This window comes from Acinonyx jubatus, chromosome A2 (genome assembly GCF_027475565.1).
Source record: "Acinonyx jubatus isolate Ajub_Pintada_27869175 chromosome A2, VMU_Ajub_asm_v1.0, whole genome shotgun sequence".
NCBI lineage: Eukaryota > Metazoa > Chordata > Mammalia > Carnivora > Felidae > Acinonyx > Acinonyx jubatus.
In genome coordinates this window covers 58,714,757-58,730,297 of record NC_069383.1, presented here as the reverse complement: position 1 = coordinate 58,730,297, position 15,541 = coordinate 58,714,757, and the positions used below count along the sequence as shown (strand labels likewise).

Sequence of the window (15,541 nt, the reverse complement as noted above, 5' to 3'; positions counted from 1 at the left end):
ATGTAATTAGAGTGTGTGTTATTGGTCAATGCTTTCTGAACAGTTTTAAGGGAGCAACCCAGTAATGCCCTTTACCCCACGCCTCCATTCAACCCCAGAGAGAGAGAGAGAGAGAAGAGAACAGAGGTCTTCTTGTTTGTCGTGATCACAACCGGGCAATTGTAGTCACGGAAATACCTCTGGAGATAGTGGGCAAGGGGGAAAATCAGACTCCTGTACCATGTGCCAGGCTACTTCTCATCCGTCTCCTCAGGAAAATCAGCTTTTGGAATTCATTTTCAAATGAGGGCCGGAGGGCGTTGCTTGGAGTTAGAATATATGGCAAACAATGGACTGTGATACCACTTGGAGGGTGAAACCACCTTTGCTTACTTTCAAGTTCTTGCGTTTTACAGTTTAGGAGGTCACAACTTGACGAGTGGCTTTTTCAAAGGTTAGGCTCATTTTACTTGGACTTTGAACTCTGACTCATTGGTGAGTGACTGAAGAAAGTTCTGTTCTTGACACAGAGCATGTTTTAAATTCTCCGCCAGCTCCTGTGCTCACCAGTGATTGCTAAATATAAGGACCTTAGAAGCTACTTAGGATTACTGACTGCATGAAACACACAAAAAACCAAAACAGAGCTAAGCAGTCATAGATGATCATTTGAAGCCTGCAGCTCTTAAGCAGGTGAAAATGGTTTAACCAGGCATGTTGAACATCCGTGTAAATGACTCACAGGTGATTTATGTTACCAAATTTTTTCCTAAATTACTTTCTCTTTTTCCACCTAAGCCATGGGGCCGCCAATAAAACTGAGAAAATATATATATATTTTTAGTGTGGTAAAATACACATAGCATAAAATGTATCATTTTTAACCATTTGTAAGTGTATAATTAAGTGACAGTAAGTACATTCACATTGTTCTACAACCATCACCATGAGCTTTTTCTCCCCCCCCCCTCCCCCCCGCCTTTTTTAATCTGGTCTAGTTAGTTAACATACAGTGCAATATTGGTTTCAGGAGTAGCATTTGGTGACTCGTCCCTTACATGCAACACCCAGTGCTCATCACAAGTGCCCTCCTTAGTACTCATCACCCATCTAACCCATCCCCCACCTCCCTCCCTCCATCAGCCCTCAGTCTCTTGTGGTTTCCATCTTTTCTCTTTCTCCCCCTCCCATACATTTATCTGTTTTCTGAAATTCCACACCTGAGTGAAATCATATGGTATTTGTCTTTCTCTGATTGACTTATTTTGCTTAACATAATACATTCTAGCTCCATCCACATCATTGCAAATGGCAAGACTTCATTCTTTTTTGATGGCTGAGTAATATTGCATTGTGTATATATATACTTCATCTTCTGTATACATTTATCAGTTGATGGACATTTGGGTTCTCTCTATAGTTTGGCTGTTGCTGATAATGCTGCCATAAACATTGGGGTGCATGTAATCCTTCAAATCTGTTTTTTTTTTTTTTTTTTTTGTATCCTTTGGGTAAATACCTAATAGTGCAATTGCTGGGTAGGGTAGTTCTACTTTTAGTTTTTTGAGGAACCTCCATATTGTTCTCCAGAGTGGCTGCAAACTAGTTTGCATTCTCAACAACGGTGCAAGAGGGTTCTCATTTCTCTGCATCCTCACCAACACCTGTTGTTTTTCTTCTGTTGTTAATTTTAGCCATTTTGACAGGTGTGAGGTTGAATCTCATCATGGTTTTGATTTGTATTTCCTTGAAGATGAGCCATGCTGAGCATCTTTTCATGTGTCTCTTAGCCATCCGGACGTCTTCTTTGGAAAAGTGTCTATGCACCATGAGCTTTTTCATCTTCCCAAGTTCACAGTGCACACCTGGTAAACAATAACACCTGCCTCACCCATTCCCCTTAGCCTTCAGCCCCTGGCGACTACCATGCTCCTTGCTGTGTTGGTGAATCTGACTATCCAGACACCTCATGTAAGTGGAAACAACGTATTTGTCCTTTTGTGACTGACTTATTTATTCACTTAGCATAGTGTTTTCAAGGTTAATCCATGTTGTAGTATTTGTCACAATTTTTTTTTTCCTTTTTAAGGCTGCATAGCATTCCATTGTATGTGTTTATCGCATTTTGTTTATCCATCCATCCACCGATGGACATTTGGGTGGCTTCCTCCTCCTGACTATGTGACAAATGCTGCTATGAACATCAGTACACAGATAGCTTTTCCCTGCTTTCAGGTGTTTGGGGGACATACTCAGAAGTGGATTTACTGGATTATATGGTAATTTTGGGTTTAATTTTGTAAGGAACAGCCGTATATATATATATTTTATAGTGGCTGCGCCATTTTATGTTGACAGTGTGCTACCAACCTTTTTATTCAGCTGTTTGAAATAATACTCCCTTGACCTACAGCATTCTTCCAATTCTGTGTAGTTAGGTTGTCAACATATGCTTTCGCTTAAATTTATTTGAACACAAAGGAAAGATCGGGAGATGGCAAGAAAGGGTTTGTTAGAACAGGCTTTGCTGATGTTTCCATATGCTTAAAGCAAAAGTTTGTGTGTTTGCATCTTCTCTTTCTAACCTGTGTGTGCACACACTTCCTGCTTTTGCCATTACAGCACATATTCTTAAATTCGTTTTCACTTATCCTTTTGTTTCTTCATAGTGTTTATTTTTATAGATGACAACATAGTGCCCTGTGAGTTCATAAACTATGTAACCATTATATTTCCAGGTTGCCTTTTTTTAAAAGTATGTTTAAATAATGTTGCCATTGGCATCTTCACAGAACTCTGTTTTTCTTGAATGATTTTGAGAGATCAAATGTATCATAAGGCTAGTTCTTAGCATTTCTTGAGGGTATGTTCAAGGGTGCAGATGTTCTTTGAATGACCTTTTCACTGAATTAGTGCTCTGATGGAGAAAGCTGTCTGCTAGAGGCTTTCTCTGAGAGGGTTAAATTGTGCAATATCTAACTAAAATTGAATTCTTAAAGTGTGTATAAGGAGTTCCCCACCAGGGTGGGGAGGGGTTGTCTTCAGTTAGGTGCCCAATCTTCTTGGGATGCCTTTGTACATATTCTTTTACACTAACACATATTCTGTTTTGGTGCTTCTGTTGACTAAGCTCATGACTATTTTTAGGCACCCAGTGACAAACTACATAATGAGGTGAGGTGATAACTTTGACTGTCTTTGGTCTTCATTGCTCCAGTGAAGTTTGTCTTGTCTCCTCTTTGAACATTTTGTGTGTCCAGAAGTCCTATTTGGTGAATGAATTAAATAGCTTTTCTCTGAAGGACTAAGTTGGGGGAAGAAATAACATTGAACACCCCCAAAAGGATTTATTTTTTAAAAAAAATCATGGCTGACTATGGTAGTATGCAAGATTGTTTTCATACATATATACTTCAAATTTAAAAAAAGTAACTGTTGTAACAATAACCCTGATCTAATTAATCAGTGTGTCCATCTGTGTTCCTGCATTCTCCAAAGTCTTCTAGGATCTTCTTAAGTCTCAAGGCCTGACACAGAAGGAAAAGCTTGCACATGTTGCTTTTTCTCTACAATTCAGTCTTCAGCAATTTGAGAGCTTTCTTCATGTTGTCAAGCACTAATGGGGGAAAAGGTTGCCACAGTCAAGATGCCACCAGCAATTGTGTTGATAGATCTAGTAAACCCCTAAACTTGGGTACTTTATTCATTGTCTAAATGGGGTTCTATTTCATGATAGGGTGAAGAGTTGGTAATTTTATTATGAAATTTTTTCCCCAAAAGTATGTGAATGGCTTTTATTTTCATTCCAGTTCTCTTCCAATATTTATTACATGCCTTTTCTACAAAGCACTGTGATATTACCTATGCAGGATACCTGCCTTTAAGGAGTCCAAAGTCTTATTAAGATATATGCTCTTATCTCGAGAATGTCCAGGGCTTGGAATGTGCTTCCCTGGTCCTCCCGGCACCCACCAGAGGCATTGCCAATGGACCATGATAATCTTTGCTGCTGCCCAGATGCAGCTTCACTGTCTTTCTCAGCGTAATATTTTGGGTCAATGCCGCTCAATAGACATTACTGTGATGATGAAAAATATCCAGTGCCGGTGCACTGAGTACTTAAACTGTGGTTAGTGTGCCAGAGGAATTGAATTTTGAATTTTAATTAATTGACTGTTGAAGTGCTATGTGTAGCTCATGGCTCACATATTGGGCGATATAGTTCTACGCGGCCACTAGTCATTGAGCAGAATTGGTTCTTGGGGTAAAGTCCAACTTTCTTCCCAGAAGGACTAATTAGATGTGACAACTAGGTACAGTCTCCCACTGAGGTGCTTTATCTGCACTGTCTTGTCTTTCCATTTTATGGCAAATCCAGGCAAAGTGAGAATCTTTCCAACTACTGGGAGCCGTCTTTCCTTCTGATCTTTAAAATTAAACTTAAACTCAATGTCAACAAACTGGACTACGTTATTTCATTTTCATCTTTTGGAAAAACTACATAAGGCATGCAGATTACCACTATTACTATTGTAATAAAACAATTACTACTGCATTTATTCTTTGGTAGGAGTTATGGGATAGACTGCCTAAGGGAAAGTTGAAAAGCAGGTAATGTGGTCACAGAATCCTCCAAGAGAAAAGGACACCTAATCTAAATAGTCTTTCATTGAGATTTAAAATAAATGAGATCTAGGTGAGTATGATTTGCACAAGGCTAGTTAGGGTCAAACTGATTCTCCTCACTAGAGCTCTACTCCTAGAGCAACAGTAATAGGTATGTTCACAGGAGGTAACACTTACAGAGCGCTACATCTGAAGGTTCGTAAGCGTAGAGACGATTCGAGTATCTTCCAGTGATGTCAGCTCTAACTGTCAGGGATGGGTCTACAAAGAAAAACCAAACAGGAATGAAGTCTCTGTTTTCAAGTAAGCTCTGCTGTGTGAGGAAGCCTATGTGTTTGTCTGTGGCCCACGCAAGGAACACAGCGTGTGATCTGTCTCACGGAGTTCCATGCCATCCACTCTGCATCCCTGCCAGTGGCTGCAGTCCCCCAACCAGGGCCCGGAGTATTTGACAGCTGTGGAATGCTATTTGTGGGAAAGGTTATGAACCCTGCTGTCCTATCTATAGCAACTCGAAAACAGAGTAATACATACTTTCAGGGTGGTGTTTGGTGCTTTGGTGGAAACATTGGCATTCCCTACTAAAGAATTATTTTAAACTTTTGAAACGCTTATGTGGTAATTGCAGTGTGTTACCAAGAGCAACCTAGATAATTAGAAACCCACATCCAATGCTAGTTTTCAGAACCCAAGGTTGTTTTTAATCAAGTAAAGAATGCCAACCTGTAAGAGAAGCAAAGTTCAAATAAGCATGTAGTTCCCCTGTTTTTTTTACTTTATTGTTATCTGGATGCATTTGAAAAATAAAGACTTAAGAGTCTTCCCTCATGCATACATATGTCCCTATAGGTTTAAGTCCATTTTTCCATGTTTTGTATTTAACTTGAAGCTTTCAAGTTAACGTTTCACTTAATGAGAAAAAAAGGTATTTTAACAATAAGGTGTATCAAAAAGGGTGATACTAGGGTCTACACACGTCTAGGCACCTTGTCTTGCAAGAGAAGATTGAAGGAGCTTAAGGTACATGTCCTGAAAATAAGATGAAGAGGTCCTGTGAGAACCAGACGCTTGTATGCAGAGTCTGTTGCTGGTACTTAAGTGGGCAATCTTTCATTTCAGAATGTTGGAATGGTACCAACTGACATTAATTACAGAAAGCAGACATCTATTTGTTCAACAAAGACTTAAAACCTATTATACTTCTGCTACGTGCACAGGATACAAACACACGGTCTACTCTTTGTAATAAATTAACATAAGAAAAGCTTTTTAACAACCATTGGCTCACAAGCCATGGCCTGCACCCTGGAACCACTAAGAGAGCTTTAAGAAATACCTCCAGCCTCCCCCTACCCCCCCATGCCTTCCCCTGCGCAAGATTCTGATTTAATGGGTTTGAGATGTGGCTGGGCAGCTTGATAGCTTGAGTTTTAAAATCTTCTAGGTGATTCTAATATGCAGGCAGTGTGGAAACTCCTGAGCTGGAAGAGCAAGCAAGCTGCCTGAGGTGGGTTTTTTGGAAGGCATTGAATGTGGGTTAAAATGCCCTTACACAGGGATACTATGAAAAGAACTCCTGCACAGAATGTAACTGGGTGACCTATAAAGTCCCGGTTTAAGGGCTCTCAGTTTTCTAAATCCTAACAAAATGGAATCTGTACTATTAGCTCCAGTTCAGCTTTTTTCCTTTATATCTCTCACTTGTTCCTCTTCCCTGTTAATGTGTCTTTAGTGAGTTAGATGGTCCAATAGTGAGTTAGAGCTCAGTGAGCGTGGGCTCTGCCATGGGGTGGATTTATTTATACAGTGTCCTTAAATCACTCTGACTTGGTTCAAAGCCACTCCCAACTCATTTGTTCAGTCGTTTAACAAATATTTATTGCCAGCCTACCAGAGGGTCATTCTGCAAATAGGAGGGTGAGAAGAAACAGACACAGTACCTGCCCCCAAGAGCTGTGGTCCTGTGGGGGAAAATATATACTAAACAATCACCCACTAAATGCAAACTTATCACTGAGGTAAGTGTGTCTCTTGAGAGGAACATGATGTCACAAGAGCACATAGTGGGGATTGTGCCAGGTCAGCGAACGACAGGGATGACTGGGGAGTTAACTCGGTGATGGGGGAAGTGCATGGGGGAAGCAGGAAGACCTTTCCAGCAGACAGAACAGCACCTGAAAAGTACCGGTGGCTGGAAGGAGCATGACTCCTCTGATTTCTTTTATTCCAGTGCATCTTCCTCACTTTCCTCCAAATAATTATCAAAAATGTCAGAATGAAAAATCCAACATACGAATTGGAAGTTTGCCAGATGAAAAATAAGTATTTACAGGCCTGATGTATTCAGGAAAATGGGCAATGCATTTAAAGAATTAATGGGAATGCTTCCTTTTCAGATGTATTTGTGACAGGACATGATAAGTTAATGTTAGCAGATGAGAAACAGACGAGGAAATAGGTAGAAGCTTGAATTTTCTAATGAAAATAGGTTGAAAAGTGTAAAGGAATGTCATACCCCTTGTTAGGGCATGACAATGGCAATGGCCATGACTGAATAGCAGATGGGGAGGGGGAGTCAACAAGAGATACTGCAGCACGTGGGAAATGACAGGTGTGCTTAATCTCACTGTCACTTTTACTTACCAACAAACATGATTCTGGGGACATACTGGCCATCAGGAGAAAGGTGTTTATCAGTTGTTTCATACTAAGATTAAAAGAAAAGACAGCTTTTAGTTGGTCTGTTCTTTAGTTGTTTTCATACTTGTTAATCCAGAAATGTGCCCGTTACAGGGCTAGGCATCTTGAGATACTCTAAGGCACATCTCTTCCACAGAGAGTTTATAATACACATGGGGAGGCAGGTTATACACATGAAATAATAAATAAGATAGAACAGACTATAATTCAAAACCTGATGTAGAGGACTGAATGATAGGATCAAGAGGAAAAACATTCAAGAAGTGAGAATATGGAGGGAGTTTTAATGTTTGGGAAGACATGTTGGGTGAAATAGGAAATAGAATAATGAAAGAAACAGAAGTCACATTTAGAGAAATTACAGAAACAAACAGGCTTGTCTTATAGCACTTACCTTTAAGGAATGCACTGTCAATTGAGAGATACAGGTAGGAAAATGAATATCGAGGATCCAGTTGGTGAAGTGTTACGATGGAGGCTGTTCAGGTGAAGTGGGTGACCAGAACAGGACATTTAGCCCCATGGGCAAGTTTTACTAAGACTTTCTGAAGTGAGTAGGGAGGAGGCTTAAAAAATGAACAGGAGTCGGTTACGTGGAAAATGAGGTCACTGCAGACAGTGGGGAATGACTGCACAAAGGTAGAAGAAAGGCACAGCACTTTCTGGTCTGACTATGTGTTTTGGGAGGATTGAAATATAGGGGATGCATGAGGTATTGGCGAGAGAAGATGCTAGAGAGCTGCTTCTGGGGCTGGCTCTTGAGCAGTCTTTCACACTATGCCAGTGTTTGCATTTGTTCATGAGTAGACAAGAACATCTGGAGAGATTTAGAAGAAGTGCCATAACCCCAGTTTGGTTTTCGGAATCGTTACCCTGATGGCCATGTGGGACTAGCTGGGACTTATTTTGTAGGCACAGAGCCATTTAGCAATGCTATAGTCAACTAGGCGGAGAAAAATTGTGACACTAAATAGTAGTCCTCACTCTACAGGGAAATGACCAATAGCAAGAATATGTAGCAGTTAGACCACAGGGTTTCTTGACTGCTGAAGGTGAGTAGGAGATTGCCATCTAGAGTAACACTTACAGTGAAACAGGGAATAATGAAAGAAGAGCTCCTTGAAAATCTTGAACCAAGCTGATAAATTCAGCATTGGACCTGTTGAATTGAAACTTAACTAATGCAATATCTGGACCACGATTGCACACACAAGTTGGAAATTGTCGCGTGTTTGGATGAGATGTGGGGATTACCAGTGTGTGGGCATTGGTTAAAGACAGCTGTAGATGAAGTTGTCCATAGAGAATATAAAATATGAAAAAGACAAGTATGTCAAGTAGAGATTCACCAAGTCACTAATACTGAAAGTTAGAAAGAGGAAAGTGAGCCCGTGGAAGAGTGCTGAGGAAGATGAGAATGTTCTTTTTTTTTTTTAATGTTTATTTATTTTTGAGATGGGGGGGAGAGAGAGAGAGAGAGAGAGAGAGAACGAGCAGGGGAGGGGCAGAGAAAGACAGAGACACAGAATCTAAAGCAGGCTCCAGGCTCTGAGTTGTCAGCACAGAACCTGACATGGGGCTCGAACCCGTGGACCATGAGATCATGGCCTGAGCTGAAGTCAGATGCTTAACCAACTGAGCCACCCAGGCGCCCCAAGAATGCTCTTTGAAGAAGCCAACCTATGTCAACTTGGAAAGAAGGGGGAGAGAGAGAGAGAGAACTTGCAGTAGAAAGAACTTGCAGACAGAAAGCCTGACCAACAGGAGGGGTGTTGATGGTGAAGGAAAGTGGGAATGAGGGGAAGCTATTTTGCATGTGCAGTGATTTCATTTAGACCACCAGGAAACTGTCTCTCCCAGGGAGAGAGGAGACAAGGACTAAGAAGGACTGCAGGCAAAGGGGCACAGGAAGAGACTTGCGAAGACAAAAACCTTCCAATTATTATAGCCACAGAGAAAATCCTGACCACAAGAGCACATTTTTCAGACAAGCTAAAATTATTAATCACTAAATAAAAGCATATGCATGCGAGATAGATTATTAATGAACTATGTTTCTCTCTCTCTCTCTCTCTCTCTCTCTCTCTCTAATCTGTGAGAGGAGACATTTGGAACAGACCCCAGTCCGTGCCGTGTGGCTAGAATGCATAGGAAAAGATGGATTGTCGATTTCCAATAATGAGTCATGGAGGAATGTCAGCAATGAAAAAAGTGAACTTACAACTAGATTGAGGAGGACGAACTGCTCTGCCAATTTCTGGATTTCTTTATTTTCAGCAAACACTTTCTTTAAAGCTAGAATACAAAGAAGAATCACTAAGTATCCATCTCATCAGTGGCTGAAAGCATTGCTTTCTATTGTATTTTAAGTTGAACTGTACTTTTATTATTTTTTTTAATTTAAAACGTGTATTTATTTGAGACACACACACACACACACACACACACACACACACACACACACACAGAAGGGGAGGTGCAGAGAGAGAGAATCCCAACCGGGCTTCGTGCTGTCAGCGCTGAGCCTGATGGAGGGCTCAAACTCACAAAGTGTGAGATCATGACCTGAGCTGAAATCAAGAGTTAGATGCTTAACTGACTGAACCACTCAGGCGCCCCTGGAGTTACTTTAAAATAGGTTCTTACTACATAAGATGTTATGTTTTATTCAACTATGCTAGGTGCTAAGGATATAAAGATGAATGACCTGAACCTTGGCCCTAAAGCTAAAAGCCTATAAAGGAAATTATATTTAGAAGAACAAATTACCTTGACTGTGTGGACATTCATCCAAGTGATGAATAATCATTAAGGGTTTGTTGCTGTAAGAGACAAAGAGCGATTGGGTAATTTTTAATGAGTAAGATTTCATGTACAGCTATGTATCACTAGGTGGCGCACTTGCGAGCTTTAGGAGATCTCTGTAACCCTTCTCTTTACCTTGTCTTGGATTTGTATAAAGCTTCTTCGTATGTCTGAGTCCAGATGAGTTGGTCACCCCAACCTAGAACAAAATGAACCAGTATATTTAAAGCTATTATAATTTCAGACTAAAAATGTTGAAAAGCAATGGTGAAGACTGGGATAAATATACAAAGCAGAAACATTGATAAACTTTGATGAATTTAGAAGAAACACATGCAAAAATATGTTTGGCACACAAGTCTCAGCTTCTCAATTAAGTGGCATTGGAAGCCGACCGGAAGCTCTCTCCTACCTCTGGAGAGGGTCTGGGGCAGTTTGGGTGCCGAGTCCTTTGTGTCCTTCTTAGCTCCTGATTTGACTGTGATATCTTTGGCCAGTGTGTAAGAGAGGGCGACAAGGAGCAAGAATGCTGACACTGAGATCTTCTCCATGGCAAATCTGATGTGGAAATAAGCAAAATATCAGTAAAACAAAAGGGAACAAGCAGCTTTAAAACCTTCAGACTGCATCATGGCCATGGGATACAAAGGAATTGAGGCTTAGCTGGTATGAAAAACTACCTTCCACATAATTTTCCTAAGAATACATAGTGTGAATATCTATTGACTTTTCTACTAACAGGCGTACAGCCATATGTGTGTGTGTGTGTGTGTGTGTGTGTGTGTGTGTTTGTGTGTGTGTGTGTATACTGATGTAGATCTCCATAGAAACCTACAGTATAGAAATAGGTATATAGATATTTTTTAAGAAAATAGATAGATGTATATACTCTTATAGCTAAAGGAGTTTACATTTAAGCTTTATATTTTGAAATTTTGAGTACTGGACGGCACCCTAGGGGCTACTCCTCCATTCCCACTACCCATGCCTGATGTTATAGATGAAGAGTCTGAAATTCAGAGAGTTGAAAGCTTAGGAGGTCTTATGGATCTTTCCATCTTGCAGGGCTGGCTCCCATTTTCCCATCCTGAAACAAGGGCCCTAAACATACACACATCTCCAGCCTTCTGGTAAAATGGGGGCATTGCCGTTAAAGAGTAAGATCTAAGTAAAACGAATCCTTATTTAAATTAAAACCTGCCAACTTTGTTGCTTCACTGAAAACTTGTACCCACATAACTCCCTAGTGTAACATTTACTCAAATTCCATTTTTAGTTCTGAATTGACTAAAATATGTCGATGCAAGTTCAGTCTACTGAGACAGTTCTTCGACTCTCTCCATGGGTCTGTATCAGTAGGTGACTGTGGGCATGTCTTTCAGTGCACAAAATATTCTATGGGACTCATAATACAGAGAACCAACCCATGGGTATCTCTTTGTTAATTTTTTTTCCCTTCCTGTATTTCACAGTTAATTCTTTGGGAAAGCTTCACTACTACAAAGCAGATGCCTATAAGTAGGAAAGTGAACGGTAAGATGAGATCTATGAGTGAGGGAGGGAGAGAGCTAGCTAGTAAAGAGAGTTGCATTAGCAAGTTGCTGTGGTTATTGATCACATGCAGAATCGGGGATGGGGTTCCAGGAAGGACAAAGACTGAAATTGCTTAAACATATCTCACTAATATTGGTGTAGGTCTGAATAAATTCTGCAGAGGAAACAGGATGGGTTATCAATGGTTAGTATTTTTAAGCTGGGGGTGGGGGGGGCCTTTCTCATGTTCTGATAGCTTGAGTGGAAATTGTTGTTGAGCATTAGCTGTTTTCGAAAAAAAAAGCATTGCTAAGTTACCAAATCCAGATGATGGCTTGGATTAAACTGACCAGTTGCTATCCAAACCATCACAGGTAGCCACAAATGTCTAACTCAAAAAAGACAAACAAAAAGCAAGGATACGCTTCCTTCATTTTCTACACAGATAGCCAACAATTCCCAGCCTTCTTAGTACAAAGACATCTTTTTAACACCAAGAAAAAAATAAAACAAAACAGAACTTTGACATGAGAATAATTGTACTTTTTAGATGTTAGTTGGTTCATAACAAATAATTACTTTGTGGCAAATAATTACTTTATCAACAAACATTTGATTTTGTATTTTACTTATAGCAACAGCACCTCTTTATGTTAGAAAAAATAATCACGAACTGGTAGTGAGACGTTTTATCTATTTTGCTCACCGGCTGTTCTTGTTGCCTGACTGTCAGGACCCCTTGTAATAGCTGCACAGCTTACCGGCTGGAACTGCTGACATAATACATGCATTTTATGGCAGGGTGACCCATTGAAGCCTAATGTCACTCCTGCTTTATAAATACACCGCTGTGGGCTCACTACTGACATTCATTCTACTGAAGTTTCATACGAAGTGGACTCTGCCTGCAAGTTTCCTGCATAAACCACCTCAAAACAGAATGCCAGGGCGCCTGGGTGGCTCAGTCAGTTAAGCCCCTGACTCTTGATTTCAGCTCAGGTCATGATCTTAGGGCCGTGATATCAAGCCCCTTATTGGGCTGTTTGCGGGGCATGGAACCTGCTTAACATTCTCTCTTCCTCTGCCACTGTTCATGCTCCCTCCCCCTCTCTCTCTAAAACAAAAGAAAACAAAACAAAAAAAAATCACAATGCTAACCATAGAAAATGATGAGAATTTGGATACAAACACACACTCTATGAAACGGTGGCTGTATGTCCGTCCTCTTATCTTTAGCAAGGAATGAACTTGCAGGAAGTTTCAGTGTCCCTGTTCGTAAATGCTTCAGGAAAGCCAGCCCATCTCTTTTCTTGTAGCCCATCCCATGAATTTCAAGATTGAAGGTGCAACAAGAATATCTTTACAACAGAGAAAAAGAACCATTTTTCTGATCTGCAGTAATATTCCCACGTGTAGTTCTTAGCAGGCAGTCTGAGCTGAGATTTCGTAGTCCTAGGGAACTGTGCTTTAGCCAGTGGGAAAGAAACAGAGCATTAGATGATGAGCAGTGCATAGTGACAGAAGACCGTAGGCCCTGTCCCAGGCTTGAAAGCTCTTAGAGCTCACCCACTCTTAAACCCCTTGTTTCTAAAAGGAGAAAGCATTACCTTGAAATAGCTCAGAAATGCAGCCCTCCACCAGCTCTGGCCAAGGAAAGGCCCTGGTAAGACTCTGATGGAAATTCCTTCCCCACATCTCATTTCATTGCCCTGGGAACTACCTTGCACTTCTTTCTCTATTGATTCCTGTAACTTTACACGGTAATCAGAGCCCCAAACTCACTCTAGCCAGTGCCCTGCCAACATTATTGTCAGGAGCCTTACCTGGATTTCCCCACCCACTTGTCTGTGTGAGCCAGCTGGCCTCACTGCGGTCCAAACCTCCTAGTGAGCCAGCTCAGCTGAGCCTCTATTTATGCTCCCGAGCACAGCTCAATCCCACCCACTAATCCCGTAAGGACAGGTTGCAAACTCAGAAAGGAACTTTCCTTTTCCCCAGCAATTAGCTCAAGAGTCCCTTGTTTTTAAAAATAGCATCGCAAAGCGTATGCTTTTCAGTGTGCCTGTTTTTAACTGTTTGTGAAAGTCTATTGTTAAAGAGATTTGGAAAGTGGGCAGCGTGCCAAATCCAGGTAAGCTTTAAATGAAGACATTTGATTTGCCTGGAGGCTGATTTGTCTTTACATGATTGGATGGAGTGTGTGGTGTGTAGAATTTTTTTCTCCCCCTTGGGCAGATTGCCTTTTTTGAGTTGAGAACACCCAGGGGTGATTCACAATTCAAACTTCGGCAGTCATTGCACCTGCTACTCTCCATTGTGGGACACATTATTTTCTGCCATACACTTCCTCTTCCTGACGAACAAGATGTACATTCACCATGGCTATGAAAAAATTGCAAATCAAGCATGCATGCACGAAGTATTTCAAAGCTGAGGAAGTCATTGAAAGAAGATACCTAACACTATGGGTTTTTATTAATTACATTGTCGTTGAAAATATTCAACAACTTCCCTCCAAAAAAGTTCAAAAGTGATCCACATATACTCTCATTTAATGGCCAACTTCTCTGCTAGGCATGCAGAAGCCATTTACCTCAGTTTTCAGACCTGGAGCCTCATGTCTGCGACTTCTTTTTTCACTCAAGATTATGTAATTATTCACGAAAGATTTTAAGACTGAACTCAGATTTTATGTAAAACATTTCAATCCTGTGTTTTGTTCATGAAGCTATATGCAATCCTTAAAAGCTCAGAATGGATAAATCTTTAGCAACAGAAAATTAACTAATGGGATACAAGCCCTATGAAAGTAACTTTATAAAATGAGTTAAGATCATAATGTTTCCAAACACCTTCATGTAGATATATTTTTTTTGATAAAACCAAAATTTCCATGGGAAAAATAGTGATTCCCAAAATGCTGAATTTTCTTTCACTTCTAAATGAGTTTACAGAGAGGGGGCACTTGGATGGCTTAGTCGGTTAAGTGTCTGACTTTGGCTCAGGTCATGATCTCCTGGTTCATGAGTTCGAGCCCCGCATCGGGTTCTGTGCTGACAGCTTGGAGCCTGGAGACTGCTTCAGATTCTGTGTCTCCCTCTCTCCCTGCTCTTCTCCCACTCATGCACTCTCTCTCTCTCTCTCTCTCTCAAAAAATGAATAAACATTAAAAAAAAATTTGGGGCACCTGGGTGGCTCAGTCGGTTAAGCGTCCGACTTCGGCTCAGATCATCATCTCACAGTATGTGAGTTCAAGGCCCGCATCAGGTTCTGTGCGGACAGCTCAGAGCCTAGAGCCTGCTTTGGATTCTGTGTCTCCCTCTCTCTCTGCCCCTCCCCTGCTCATGCTCTGTCTCTGTCTCTCTCTCAAAATAAAATAAAAACATTAAAAAAAACCCTAATAAATAAATGAGTTTACAGAGATAATTTCTTTAGATATTCGAAGACAATCATTTGAGTTGAACTTTATTTAAAAAATTTTTTTAATGTTTACTTATTTTTGAGAGGGAGAGAGAGACAGAGCAGAGCATGAGCATGGAGGGGCAGAGAGAGGGGGAGACACAGAATCCGAAGCAGGCTCCAGGCTCTGAGCTGTTAGCACAGAGCCCGACGCGGGGCTTGAACTCACAGACTGTGAGCTCATGACCTGAGCCCAAGTTGGACCCTCAACCGACTGAGCCGCCCAGGTGCCCTGAGCTGAACTTTAAAACTGGAAAGGCTTTTACATAAACCCTTAGTCTATTCAGCTCTTAGAGGATTCAACTCAGCCCCCGTATTGTGCAGATCAAATAGTAAAGATGTTAAAAAAATGAATGACTCTGAAGGTCCCACAACTAGTTTAGGGCATTGTCGGGACCAAAGCCCAGGTGTCATCCAGCGCATCACCTGCTCAGAGTGG

General features: G+C 40.9%; 1 protein-coding gene across 2 annotated transcripts; it reads right to left on the bottom strand.

The window, feature by feature from the left end:
• Positions 1-3,301: 3,301 nt before the first annotated feature.
• Positions 3,302-13,548, bottom strand: AGR2 (anterior gradient 2, protein disulphide isomerase family member). 2 transcript variants are annotated; one of them, XM_015082371.3, is made up of 8 exons: positions 13,467-13,548; positions 10,523-10,668; positions 10,246-10,309; positions 10,075-10,127; positions 9,527-9,600; positions 7,249-7,312; positions 4,783-4,866; positions 3,302-3,595 (listed from the first exon to the last, which is right to left on the bottom strand). In XM_015082371.3, exons 2-8 carry the CDS (start codon positions 10,659-10,661, stop codon positions 3,546-3,548), a joined length of 528 nt encoding a protein of 175 aa, XP_014937857.1. In that variant the 5' UTR covers positions 10,662-10,668; positions 13,467-13,548; the 3' UTR covers positions 3,302-3,545. The 2 variants fall into 2 exon arrangements, with proteins under 2 accessions (XP_014937857.1, XP_026927805.1); XM_027072004.2 differs by lacking the exon at positions 13,467-13,548 and adding an exon at positions 12,802-13,090.
• Between the last annotated feature and the right edge of the window lie 1,993 nt (positions 13,549-15,541).

Bases quoted from the DNA above. Each gene is read 5' to 3' on its own strand.
- AGR2 (XM_015082371.3), bottom strand. From the start codon at position 10,661: ATGGAGAAGATCTCAGTGTCAGCATTCTTGCTCCTTGTCGCCCTCTCT. The intron at 7,313-9,526 runs GTAAGTTCACTT...TTTTAATCTTAG, and splicing joins TCGTCCTCCTCAATCTAGTT to TATGAAACAACTGATAAACA. The intron at 4,867-7,248 runs GTAAGTAAAAGT...TTTTCTTTGTAG, and splicing joins CCCCAGAATCATGTTTGTTG to ACCCATCCCTGACAGTTAGA.